This window comes from Artemia franciscana, chromosome 9, assembly GCF_032884065.1.
Source record: "Artemia franciscana chromosome 9, ASM3288406v1, whole genome shotgun sequence".
NCBI classification, from domain to species: Eukaryota; Metazoa; Arthropoda; class Branchiopoda; order Anostraca; family Artemiidae; genus Artemia; species Artemia franciscana.
The window spans coordinates 29315399-29329917 of NC_088871.1; the positions used below are offsets into that span (position 1 = coordinate 29315399).

General features: G+C 35.7%; 1 protein-coding gene across 4 annotated transcripts in view; it reads right to left on the bottom strand.

The window, feature by feature from the left end:
- LOC136031246 (exostosin-1-like) overlaps positions 1-14519 on the bottom strand; it is a 69562-nt gene that overhangs the window by 11542 nt on the left and 43501 nt on the right. For 3 of the 4 annotated variants that reach the window (XM_065710651.1, XM_065710652.1, XM_065710653.1), the window contains exons 5-7: positions 10555-10674; positions 5346-5570; positions 2832-3110 (exon numbers count right to left, since the gene is read on the bottom strand). In XM_065710651.1, coding sequence (XP_065566723.1) covers positions 2832-3110; positions 5346-5570; positions 10555-10674 — 624 coding nt within the window. The remainder of the gene's footprint in view (positions 1-2831; positions 3111-5345; positions 5571-10554; positions 10675-14519) is intronic. The other variant, XM_065710654.1, reaches the window with a different exon arrangement.

Sequence of the window (14519 nt, forward strand, 5' to 3'; positions counted from 1 at the left end):
AAACAATTTTTCTTAATAAATTTGCGAAAAAGGAGTAAATCATATCATACTAGTTAAGAGATATCAAACAGTTCGTGGTAACAAACTGTAGTAAGGAGTGACCCGGCTCAATAGTAAACGAAACTCTAAATAACGGAATTTTGATGCTAAAAGATACATCAAAAGAATCGAATTTTCACGCTGATTCTAAATATATAAGTTTCAATTAATTTAGTCTTTGTCATCAAAAGCTTGAGCCTGAGAAAATTTGCCTTATTTTGGAAAATAGGGGGAAACATCCCCTAAAAGTCATAGAATCTTAACGAAGATCACACCATCGCATTCGGCGTATCAGAGAACCCTATAGTAAAAATTTCAAGCTCCTATCTAAAAAATGTGGAATTTCGTATTTTTTGCCAGAAGACAAATCACGGGTGCGTGTTTATTTATTTTTTTTATCTTTTTTTCTTTTCCCCAGGGGTCATCGTATCGACCAAGTGGTCCTAGAGCGTCGCAAGAGGGCTCATTCTTACGGAAATGAAAAGTTCTAGTGCCCTTTTTAAGTGATCAAAAAAATTGGAGGGCACTTAGGCCCCCTCCCACGCTCATATTTTCCAAAAGTCAACGGATTAAAATTTTGAGATAGCCATTTTGTTCCGCATAGTCGAAAACCATAATAACTATGTTTTTGGGAATGACTTACTCCCCCACAATCCCTGGGGGAGGGGCTGCAAGTTACAAACTTTGACCAGTGTTTACATATAGTAATGGTTATTGGGAAGTGTACAGACGTTTTCAGGGGGATTTTTTGGTTTGGGGGGTGAGGTTGATGGGAGGGGGCTATGTGGGAAGATCTTTCCTTGGAGGAATATGTCATGGGGGAAGAAAAGTTTGAATCTTTGCCACAATTCTACTTTTTAAAACAATTAAAAGCTTTAGCGTAAAGAGCGAGGGATTGCGGAGGGGACAACCCATTTCATATACGGAGTAATATCTGTTCGTTTTAAGTTTTAATGTCACTCCTTACTTTCAGTTAAAAAAACTAGTTTTTTTATTATTTAATATGTTTTAATGTCGCTCCTTGCTTTTGATTTAAAAGAAAACTTTTTTTTTAATTTAATTTTTGAACGTTTTTCAACTAATGCAGGTTCGAATTTGGCTCACCGTAGGATACATGAAAAGTTAAAACAAAATTTGCACATCAATTTCGGCGGATTTATTCCGTATATGAAGGGTTGCCCATTCCTCAATACCTTGCTTTGTACGCTAAAACTGTTAGTACTTTAAAAAAGCTTCCTATTCTAGACCTAAAACAGCCCACATATTTTAGTTTTAGGAAACAGTCAAACTTTAGAGTAAAGAGTAAGGTATTGAGGAGGGGGGAACTCTTCATATATGAAGTAATTTCTGTTCGTTTTTCAAATAATTCTGGTAAATCTGGCTCACCCTCTATAGAAAATACCCCATTACTCACAGAAAACTCCGTGAAAAGTTCCTTTAAAGTAAAGTACACCCCCTTCCCTTTTAAATTTCCTCCAGGAAGTTCCATCCTTGCTGAGAATCTCCCTCCCTGTAAAATTGCTTGCGGACGATTCAGCCTGAAGATTCTTCTTTGCTTTCTTTCATTTGATTAAGACTTTTATCTCTAATCAGTTTCTAGATCACTCCAGAAATGCCCCCTTTTGTGGAAATAATTTCCTAGAAAACAAAACACACTAAAAAAGCCCCTGGATTAATTCGCCGGAACATCTCCACATGAAAAATTTGGCAAAGAAAATGTAAGACAATTAAAACGAATTTCGTATAATAATTCTGTTAAATCCGCCAGTTTAATATATCTCCTGGAATATTCACCCCCCCCCCCCAGAAATTTTCCTCCGCAAAAAGATTCTCCTCATAAAAATCCAGCCCAAGCGCAACCCTCCCTAAAAATGTCTGTATACTTCCCAATAACAAATACTATACGTAAACAATGGAACTTACAGGCCTCTCATCATGGACTTTGGGGGGGGGGTCATTTTACGGCTACAGACATAATAATTTTATCTTTCAACTATACTAAAATTCAACAAAATCGCAAGCTCAAAATTTTGATAAGATAATTTAGGGGAAAAAATCGGTCTTCATTATTTTTGATCACTTAAAAAGGGCACTAGAACTTTCAATTACCGTTTGAATGAGCTCTCTCTCGATATTCCAGGATCACTTGGTCGATACAACAACCACTGGGAAAAAAAAACAAAAAACAAAGAAGCAAAAAAAACACGCATCCGTGGCAAAAAATACAAAATTCCACATTTTTACAGCAGAGCTTGAAGCCTCCAAATAGGGTTGCCTTGATACGCTGAATCTGACGGTGTGATTTTGATCAAGATTCTATGACTTTTAAGGGGTGTTTTCCCTTTTTTTCAAAAATAAAGCAAATTTTCTCGGGCTCATAACCTTTGATGGGTAAAATTAAACTTAATGAAACTTATATATTTGAAATCAACATAAAAATTCAATTCTTTTAATATATCTATTAGTATCAAAATTCCGTTTTTTAGAGTTTCGGTTAATTTTGAGCCGGGTCGCTCGTTACTTAGAGTTCGTTACCACGAACTCTTTGACTATGTCCATTCTCTAAACTTGGCTTAAATTGTTTTACGTTTAATAACAACTTACTACCTTCATCAGTTTGAAATAAATAACTCTTTCAAGACTTTTGAACGAAGCTTTTTGATACATTATTAAAGGTCTCTCATAGAAAAAGCTGACAAACAGTGGCCGGAAATTATCTTTTTCTTATTTAGATTCCCCCCCCCCCAAATACACACACCGAAAAAGAAGAAAATACTCTGATTTATTCTTACCTCAAAATCATCCCAATAATGAGAAGCAGATTCAAAACCCACGATGCGTCCAGAAAAGGCCATCCAAACATTAAATGCAAAGTCAATTTCTCCTGTGGAAATAGTAACATTCTCACTAAACGAAAACACAGCATTCGTAGGAATACGTAAACTAAAAACCAACTTGTAGCTACTACTAATATTCGGTATGGCAACAACTTCTAACTTCACGTGTGACCCTAGTTTTGGCCATTGTCGTTTATATGGCTGTTTCATAGGGCTTTGCCATAAAATCAGAATCTGAAAGAGCTGTAATTAGCAAAAAGAAGAACTCAGCGCAGGAGTTCAGGCAAACTTAAAAAAAAATCTGAAAAAAAAGGGAAAAGATATAAGTTATTCTAGCATACTGAATATTTCTCAGTGGCCTCCTTGAAAATGACGATAGAGCAAAACGACGACAAAGATGAAATAAAAATCAATTTAAAATTCACGGAAAACTTGGTCTAAAGATGAACTAAATATAAAAACCATGATTGTTACAAAATTTGCAAGGGCTAGTTAGGTTAGTTGTAGAACAATTGGTTTCCTGTATAAGCCTTCTTGCTTTATCATACGACGATAGTGGTTTCAGAAAAGAAGAAAAATTTGACATCCATACAGTAGGGCAATAAGAGACATAGGACGGAACTAAGCAATGGAACAGAATTTTAAGAACTGATCCAGGAAAAATATGTTTTGGTTTCTTCAAAATTCCAAGACTCCTTGGGATCTTCATATTAATTAGTCCAATATGATGTTTGAACGAAAGGTTCTCATCAAGAAGAATAATCGAAAAAAAAAAAAAATTACGAGGCTATAAGCGAACAAAAAAAAAAAAAAAACACGAAAAAATGGTGAAAATATAATGACTTTTAACTATTAGCACACACTATTAAGCAATACCGTCAATGGACGGTATTGCCTCCAATAGCTGCCAATTTTTCATCTACTCTCATTTTCTGAGCAAGATTTTCCATGACAGACCGAATTTCTTATTCAGTCGCTGTAATCTTGGTAATAAGAGAGGTTGATCCCAAAGACTTATTTAAATTGGTATTTTCAGAAGCTTGTCCTTTAAGTTTATCTTTGCAAATTTCTATGTAAATGTCTGGTTTCATCACAAGTTCTTCAAACGCTCCCTTTACACCTTTTTTTAGAGTTTTTCATAGCCTCAGCTTTATTGCATTCAAAATGTAAAATTCAGGACTTATTTACAAACTGGGTATCATGTGTACCGTAACAGAAAACTAGATACTTATGATTTCTAGTTTTTTCACCACCCTTCGGATCTATTACTTCAACAATACATACAGGCCATTCAGGGTAAACTCTAAACCTAGCCAATGCCAGCATATGAAAAGTAAATTTAGTCATCTGCTTAACTAGCCTGAACTTAGTTAGAAAAATAGCTTCGATAACACAAAAAAGTTCGTATCTTTTCGTTGAGTGGTTGAACCGTAAACCTAAAAGTCAGCCAAACTGTCCTTAGTACAGAGGCGCCATTGGGGGGGGGGGGGTCGGGGGTGGGCAAATGCCCACCCCAGATTTTCTAGGGGGGCCCAAGCTTCCACCACAAAGAGCCCTTTTCCGGCCATAGTAATCCATTCTGTCCAATTGATTTGAAATTACTGCACGCCTATTAACGAAAGAGCGTAATTACTTGAAGACCCTTGGGGTAATTACGCTATTTGCTATTAATTATTGTAAAGTTTGAAAGTAGGTAAGATACATAATAAAATTCTCGAGTTCTGTCAAATGCCCATTTCCTAGATGATTACGCGACACGAAGTGAGTCGGGGGGGGGGGGGATGGAGTTTATGCCCACCCCAAGATTTGGTCCAAATGGCGCCTCTGCCTTAGTAATGTGTCAAGCTGAACAAAATTGAACAATAGATCAAGTGAATCTCTCGTTAATGCATAAACTTTCATCAATTAATTTTCTCGATCCAAAATTCTATTTGAATTCATTTCGTAATCAATTACTGAACTTGTTAAGCAATCTATCCAAGTCCGAAGCAAATGCTGTATTTTAATCCGTTTAGTCAAAGAAACCAGTTCTTTATTTCAAAGGCAATAAAATATCCGTTTTCTGCTAGGTGGTATTGATTCAAACTACCATTCAATACTGACTCCGTATTACTGTACTCCGCTTTTCTCTGTATTTATAAATGGATTATAAATAAATTATTTTATTAAAAGTGCTTATTAAAACTTATCATGAATAAAATTCAACACAAATAACTGACTATGTCAAACTGACCAATTTTAAGTTTGGGATTTTGAGAAAAATTCTTTGAAAAATGCCCTTGAACAATTGTTTTTTTTTGCATGATTCACCGTAGGCTATCCGCCTGTACTGTTAATATACAAGTATATTCGACATGCAATCAATGTACAGTACAATATTAGTGATAATAAGTCAATGATATTATATGTATTTAAAAAAAAGGATATACAAGCTTACATTTTGCTATAGCTAATACATCAGATACTTACTCTAGTTACGTATTTGCTTTGTCCAATATTTTGCACAAGCTTATATAGATGAGATATACCATTTACGAATTCAGTCGACTTCACCAGAACAATGGCTGTGAATTTCGAGCTAGGCTGAAATAGGTTCAGAGAATTATGACTATCTAGAGTAAGAAGTGCCCCCGGAGCTGCATTCCAGTTACTTGATGTACGTGGCATCAACCGATCAAACCTCTCACGAACTATCTGAAAAGTTGCAAACATTTTTGAGAAAGACGGTTATGATAAGTCAGTAGGCCATAAGTTACACGAATTCTATCTTACAGGCGAGACTTAACTGGAATTCTGACTTACAGAATTCGTCTATTTTATTAAGTTTACACGGAGGTGCATCAACGCAACAACGTTGACACAGTGAAAAACCAAAAGTCTCCCCTTTTTGTCTTTACCGACGTCTTCATATAGAATGAATGGTCACAGAAGACAAGGGGAATACTAAAAACAAGTTTACTTCTATACACAGCAACAACAAAATATGACCACCCATTGGAGTTTCAGCATTAAAGTGAATCAAGTCGAGAAAAAAGAAAGGCACTTTTAAGAATAATGGCTCCCCATGTGAACATAATAAAATTGAATCTTTAATTTTCGTTTATAATCAAGCAGAATCAGTGAAGAGCTGTAGCACAAATTTATCATGATACATATGAAAGCCTTCCAGCAAAGACTAATAACAATTAACAAAAACATATAGCTGGATTTGGTTCACTATTTCATTAAAAAGAAATATTATTTTTGGATCACGGATATGAGGGGAGGGGGCTCCAGAGCCCACCCTCCATCCTCACGAAAATATTTTATTTTCCCGATTTCTAGGCACTTCTTATTCAAATTATCAAATATTTTTTGGCCTATTATTGGGTTCCCTCCACAACAAATTCCTCAGTATGTGCCTGTTTCGGAGCTTTTCAGAAGCTGTGGAAATATTTTCGCCAATGTAAAATCAGAACTTTGAAAATCAGAAAATCAGAACAATGTAAAATCAAAACAAAACAGAAATATTGAAAAAAAAGGCAATCGTTTAAGTTAGGAAATAAATTATATCTCCACACGCTTCCCTGATAAACTCGAAACACCCATGGGATAATAATACTGTAAAACTCGAACACCTAAAAATACAAAAAAAGAGAATAATTTAGAGCTCGTTTTTACACCACAAAGACGTTATTTCTGAAGTATACTATACCAAAGATCAGTAATTTTTTCTTCAAATTTGTGACTCTAAGGTACATACCAAACGAGGGCATAATGAGCCCCTTTCCCTATTTGCAAATAACTCCAAGTTCCTTATTTTCAAAAGGAGAACGAAGAATAAGTTTTTAGATACAACTCATAGTACGATTACTGACAATAAAGATGACGGCGAACAATTTAACATAAAGTTACATTATAGTAAATTTACTTGGGCGATTGTTTCTAGATCTTCTCATTATTATCCATGGATGGGAAGGATTTATTTTGGTATTTCTGCAATTAAGCAAAATTCTCTGACTAAGAAGCGGGATATTATTTTGGATAAAAGTTTCAGTCAACATGGTCATCTTTGGAATTGCTAGGAATATAGGTAGCGTACGTGAAGAAATTTTTTAATCTTTTTATAAAATTCAATTATCCATCTTATGTTTTTTGCTTGTTCAGCCTCTGAAGCTGTTCTTTTTGGTCATCTACATTTATTTTTACCTTAATTCTTGGCGTATTTTGCAGAATTACGCGGTATATCTGCTAGAAAATCTAGATCTCCAACAGTCAGAAACAACTCTATACAGAAAAAAAAAATATTACCAGTATAAGGTCTTAATTTTTATGTGGCACTTTTTATATTCTAGTCATGTTTCTTGGCTTCTAGTCATGTTTCTATTCTAGGCTTCTCAGTCATGTTTGGTATGTTTGGTGGGTGCAGAAGCTGCATATTTATTACAACTTGAGCTGAGCTTATTCAGTCAGAGGTCGGTTGAAGTCTAACCTATTGAGACTATGACCGATGTCTGTGATATTTAAAAACTTCAGCATAAAGAGCAGAGGGCTTAAGGAGGGGGTTCCCATCATGAATAGGATGATATCTCATAGATACAAGTTTTACCGTTACTTTTTACTTTTGTTAGAAAAGAAATATATATGATTTCGGTTTGTTCGTAGCGTCAGAGTTAGGCATTGGATAAACATAAGGGAAAGTCTACACCCCTCGACCCCACTAAAGTTTAAATTTTGCGCAAGAATATTTAGAAAACGATAATCATCCTTGAAGAGTACACCCCTGAAAAGTTCCTTGAAAGGGAGGGCCGCAAATTCCTTAAATTATTTTTCAGGCAATAGCTATTACTTTTTTGGAGGGGGAGGGGGCCGTCACACAAACCGTATTCTTGGAAACTATCCTCAACCTTTTCCATTTCTACACAAGCAGGCATATGAATGGTTCTTTATTTAATACTAAAAATGTTACTGGTCTAAGAGGGAGTCTTTCCCTTCCTCAGCATCCTTTTTGTATGCTTAATCCTAATATGAACATTCATGCTAAGAAATTTAACGAGCAAATACCCTCCCCCTGCCCGATAGACACACATTTCTGTAAAGAATTTTTTTAAATCGAAATATTTGATCCTGAAAATCTACGGCTTGAGTCCTGAGACACCCCCCTCCAATTCATAAAAAGATTCGCTCACCGTAGCAACTGGTGTAATACTACTACTACTACTTCTTACAACTTATTGTAGCACCAGCCTGCACGAGGATAAGACAGCTACGCTCACTCCTCCTTCATCACAATATACCAAAAGCCTCCAACTGTTTACAACTATAGAATATCCTGGAGTTATTAATATAATAGTGTATAATACACGTTTATTTTTATTGACTGCATGCACGTTTAGGATTAATACCGCCGCACGGTAGCATGGTCTCTGAAACTGGGGGGGGGGCATTAATCAAGTAGCTTTTTGAATTTTTTTGCCAGATACCACTTAAGCACTAGCCGAGGAGAAATTGGTGTTTTGCAGCAGAAACGGGTATAATTTGGCACTTTACTGCAGCGCACTCTCTTTTGCTACTTAAGAAGTGCACTAAATCTTTAAGATTCTTTTGAATGGTCTCACAGCCGATATTCCCAGGCCACATGACCATCATTCTCATAAAAATATAAAATTTCGTATTTTATTTTAGAGTACCAGGACTTGAAACCCCCCAGTAAAGGGTCCTTGGACATGCTGAATCTGCAAGCGTTATTTTCATCGAGACCACGTCCTTATTTAGAGGTATTTGCCTATCTGTCTCAAAATAATGAAAAACGTTTAATGTTCATACTCTTTCATAGTTAGCTTTAAGCTTAATCAGTTTGATCATATGAAAAGAGAATTTTACCTTTTCTAAAAAGTACAAAATGACGAAGGTATTTTAAAATTAAATATTTTAGATGAAAAATTGCACTACAAAATGTTTATATTAACAAAACCTCTGTAAATAAAAATATCAAAACAGAAACAGTCCCACTTAGTATGTTTCAAATGGAATATTTAATTTTGTTTTTAAATGTCTTGCAATACTTGTTTTCTACTTCAAGCGTTAACGTTATTTCTTTTTTAAAACGCTGCCCATAATTAGAATTTGTGAATCATGCTATATGGACAGTACATTCATTTTTTACAAAATTTAGGAACAAAATTCAGTTTGTCATTCCTTTTTTTTATTGCATTCTGCTCGCCGTAGACACGAAATAGAAGTTATTGCATTATTTATAATTACAAAATTTTAGTTTTTAGTTCTCTAATACTGTTTTTAATACTGTTATTAATGTTAGCATTAATAGTCAAAATATAATCTATTTTTGATATATAACTTCAAGCTCTAAGAATTCAATCTTTTAGGATAAAATAACAGCACGTATTGTTGTGAAAGAGAGTAGAATCTCCTCTGTGCGGCAAATAAGGGTGCTGCTAAGGAGGGGCAAAGACGCCAACTGGCAAATAAGAAGATATTTCTTTGCAGTACTTACCCCTCCACCCTGGTAAAATTTAGCGGTGGCGTTCTTGGTAACAAGGCCGCAAAAATATGACAAAATAGTCAAGTTATTGTTTATTTCATTGGCCTCTAAATAGATCATAGATTCTGTTATTTGTTGTTTATAAAAGCCACTGCCTGATTCAAGAAAGGCAATACAAAGGGACTTAACCAACTAGAAACGAAGAGAAATTACCAGAAATAATATTTAGGCTTCATGCTTGCTGCTGGCTTACTAAAAAAGGACAGCTCAAAGAGACTTGAAAAATTTTAAACGAACAAAATTTACTATTAGCATTACTTGTGGTTGCGGTTTCGTATTTTCTTTTGCAGATACAAAAACCTTAGTTTCCTCATACAAGCCAATTCGTTTTCTACTGATACTCCTATGATATATCACCTCTATTTCTATTGAAAATGGTCACTGCTGGCTTTAGGCAACTTATTTAAGTTTAATATTACGAACAGTTGCATGAAAAAAAAATCTTAAACTTCTCAAACGATGCAGCTACTTGCAGTTAAAAGTTATCTTTAGCCGATATTTATTTATAAATATAGGATAATTATCTTTACGAAAAAAATATTTAACTTTAAAATTTCTAGTTCGCTTGCTCTGTTCTGTCAAATAAAGGATTTGAATGTATCAAAATAAAGTCTTTTCCGTATACATCTGTTCCACGACTTAGTCTGGTCCTACTTTGGTAGAAAGCAAACCTCATCAGAAAAAGTTTACCAGGAACGAGGCCAGGGTTTAGGGGATTCCCGCATTGAAATTAAAAGATAGGTGAGCAATATACACTTCTTGGTTACATAATATAATGGAAAAAAGAGACAATTCTTGTTGTTGGGATGAGGACCAATCTCCTCAAAATGTGTAGCACCCTTCCATTATCACCTAATAATATATGATTAGATTTTATACAGTAAGGGATTCAAAGGCAGTGGTATCCATTGGGAGTGGGCAGGGGGGGATTTACCCTACTCCCCCTTGGATTTTCAAAAATACAGTTTTTTGGGAATTTTCATTAAAAATGCCTATTTTTGTGTTTCCATTAAAAAATTGAAAAAAAAACAACGAGTTACTTTCCTCTAAGAACTTGAAAAAGTCATTTTACCAGTCTCCTCCCCCTGCCATACTTGCGTGAATTGAGGCCACTGTTCAAAGTTGATTAAAACTTACTTCTAAAGTTGTATGTACAATTCTATCAATGGACGAAAAGTAAATATGCCACAGTAACTGTGATGTCTGGCGCATGTTGAACGCTTGCAATGGACTGATTGATCGCACAAGGTCAGGAGCCTAAAGAAAAGAAACAGAGGTACAAATAAATGTTAAGTCAAGCAGCAATGGAGAAAACTGGTTAAGGTGAAAGTTCCTCCATTGTTAACTTTCCTATGCTACGAAAAAGAGATTCTGCTCTCTGACCCGACATACCAGCAAAATGAAATTTTGCACAAGTAATCTTTGAAAAAGGATCTAAAATTTGGCCGGTTTGTTTTTTCTGATTAAACTCCCAGGAAATAGAAAAATAATCTAATGTGAAACCTGGTAGCTTTTTTAAAAAAAGGTCTGGAGCCTAAAAAGTGGAAAATTTGAAGCAATCGAAAGTACTATAACTTCAAAAACAAATTTTTAAATTAATTGGCCGGATTGAAAATTCTAGATTCTTTTAATCTATTTCTCCATTATTGTTTTTCTTTTCTTATATTTTTGACTCTTGCACAGCATGGATAAAAGCAAAAAAGTCGAAATTAACTTCAAATTGTAGTTCTTTTTTATTTACTTTATTTCAATTTTTTCAGCTTTCTAATCCGATTCGTTAATTTTATATATATATTTATGAAAAACTTAATTTTTACTTTGTTTCTCCTATCTTATATAACCCCACTTTACACCCCCTGGCTGGAAACATACCCGAGGCAAGGACGGGTCATACTCGTGTTTAATTGTCTACTTGTCTTTAATTAGAGTTTGTCTGCTGAGAGAATCAAATAAAAATGACCAGGAGAAAAAATATTAAGAAAGGATGGCTTAATCTAAAACAACTGCGGTATGTACATGAATTATAAGTAATTTGATTGTTCAGTTTTTATAAGAATTTGGTTAAGTTTTTGATCAGTAACCTAGAGCTTACTGAAGTTATACTTCACAGATTTAAGTACAGAAACATAGGTTCCAAGGTGTGTGTAACCAAAGTGTCGTCCTTTGGACTCCAGCTTAGTCGCTTAGTCGCGGAATGTGGTGCCTGTGGCTGAAAAAAATCGTAAAAAACGAACCCGATTCTCCCCCAACAAGCGTAAAAGACTATTTGACAACCTTTACAAACAGCAAGCCTAAAGGAACAGCAGAGCACTGTACCAATGTAGGAGGAGATACTAGCACTAAGGTTGTGTGGGGTGCTATGGGGACAGGTGGAGGCTACGCCACGCTATCCGAAATACTGAGCGTCTTAGGCATCTGTCCCATGTCAAAAAATACTGTCATGAAAACTGAATCGGCAGTTGGCACCGTATGGATGGAAACGTTGACGGAAATCTTACAGCAGAAGAAGAGTCACTGAAAATGGCAGTTCACGAAGACAGATTTCTGAATAGTTCCTATTGGACTACAGTAGTAGTGGACGGGGTATGGAACAAGCCCAACAAGGGCTATGACGACATAGCCAAAGGATGTGTAGGGGTCATTATTAACGTTTTCACTAAATTTTATTATATGTGGGAATATAAAATACATATTGTTATACTTGCTTCAGAGCTGTGAAAAAGGGGTAAAACCCCGTCAGTCATGTATGCTTCATGAACTACAAGGGTCCATCTACAAGTATGGAGACAGACATTCTTGTTGAAGGTTTTTGCATTAGTGAAGAGATGCACGGGTTACAATCTTCAGAACATTGGTAACAGAGATTCTAGCGTTCTTTTTTATGGATTAAAGCAAAGCGTCCCGTCTGGCTCGTTTATTGAAAAAGAAGAATGAGCGAATCATGTTGCAAAAATTTATACGAAATACCTCCACGGCCTTGTCAAAACAAAAAAGGAATATATGCTAAAGTTTTACCAAATAATACAATCAAAAACCTATGAAGAACCTTTGGGGAGCAATAAAGAAAAACTCAGAAGACAAAAGTACAGCTGAGAAGCTGATAGACCTGCTCCGCAGAGGCCCGATCATATTTTTGGGAATCATGCAAAATGTGGGATGATGCTTGTCCACAGAAAGCTGGATTACTCGAACGGCGCTTAGCAGAGGATAGGCGGAGAAGCGTACCCGAAGAAGTTTCTCAAGATATACAAGTTGGTATTGAAATCGTCTGCAGAAAAGCAGACATGCTCCGCATGGACTCGACAACCAATCTTGCTGAGAACTATATGTCTGTAGCTGTGAAGTTTTGCAGTGGAAAGCGAATTAGCCGCTCAAAACGCTGGGCATACCATGCACGTATCAATGGAGCAACTCTTTCTTATTCAATAGGTCCTAAATGTCATAGCCATACCTGGAAAAAATGCCTTCGACTCTAGCCCAGCAATACTAATGAAGCAGTATTGCGAGGACCAGCAGGCTTCGAGCACAGTCGAGAAGAAATTTAAAGCAATACTTTGTTTCAATGGGTGGTAGATGTCAGGCTAAAAGGAAAAATAATCAAAGCTTTTCTGTAGATCTTGATTATGGGCCCAAGTGCAACAGACCTGATATGAGACCAGAGGGGCTGGAAGCTGCCAAGGCCACATATACGGAAACTTTTTTGAACTTCAATCAAGCTGCTTTGTGGCAGACCTATGAGAAGACAAAAGGGCAATCTTCCAATGAACAATGGATTTATGAAAGAAGCAATAAAATCACAGGTAGTTTTTCCATCGGATGAATTCTCGGAAAGAATTCACTATAACAGTCCCCATTGTAAGAGACATCCGAAATGGCGGTAGAAATTATCGCTCGGCTGAAATGATAAAGGGAAAGCAATTAGAAGGAGTAGCACTTGCATTTTACGAAAAAAATTGGCCAGCCGATTACTAAAGGTAATAACATTGGGCTTTGAGTCCACCAACGTGCAAATATCTCGATGTGTTTTTGGACCGAATATTACCCAATGGAATACCAGTTGAAGTATGGCGGTACATAACATACCACAAAGTAAAACTATAGAGGACGGAGCTCATTTCAAAAGCCTAATAAAGGGATTTTTTTTTAAGATGACTAGTACAGAACTGAAAGTAAATCACAAATACTATAGCCAAATTCAAGGCCAGCTAGAGATCACTAATCAAGAGCAATGTCATCTGCTGGTCAACAATAACCAAGAAGACTTGAAAATAATCATTGTTGAACGATCAAGGCAGTACTGGGCGAAAGTATTTCCGATACTTGACCGTTTTTGGAAGGATTACTTGTTGTCTAAAATAGTTTATTCAAGAATGGATAGGAGCCAAGAAATAAGAGAGCCAGCATATGTCACAATGACCATAGCTAAAAAACAGTCATTTCTAGTCGTAATAAAAAACGAGCATCAAATTCTGAAGAAGCAAAAAACTGAAGATTGACAAATAATTGTCAAAAAACGAAGATTTTTCATTGACGGATTGGTCGGAATTGGACAATGAGCAATAGTTTTTTATTTCAATTTGTTATTATAAAAGGATAGCCAGCAGCCTCTACTTTCGTGTTTGATCCGATTTCGACATCTTAGAGCTTTTAATTTTGCTTTGCATAGTTTTTGCGAATAATGATCTGCCACATCCTTACTAAAAAAATGAAAAAATAAATATAAACAATCTCCTTTCATGGCACAAAATAACTAAAAGGAATAGCTAACAGGCTGTTCAAACAGTCATCGTACACCAAAAATCTATGGAAGCAACTCCTCGGCTGAGTGAAAAATATACGAATATCTTTTGTCTCAGTGCAGTTCCTCACCTAACACAAAGCACCATGGATGCCAAGTTCGCTGGTTGCAAAAGATGTCCTGATTTTTAACCAGTAGAATTTATTCTGAACGACTCTTACTTCTTCTTCTTTGTTGTACTCTATCTTTGAGCCTATTGGCTTTTTGTTGGATTAAAAATATAATTATTATCACTAGTTTTATTCCCTTGTAATAGCCCATTCTATTTCTGATACGCAATATTGGCCACAATCAAGCGAGTACC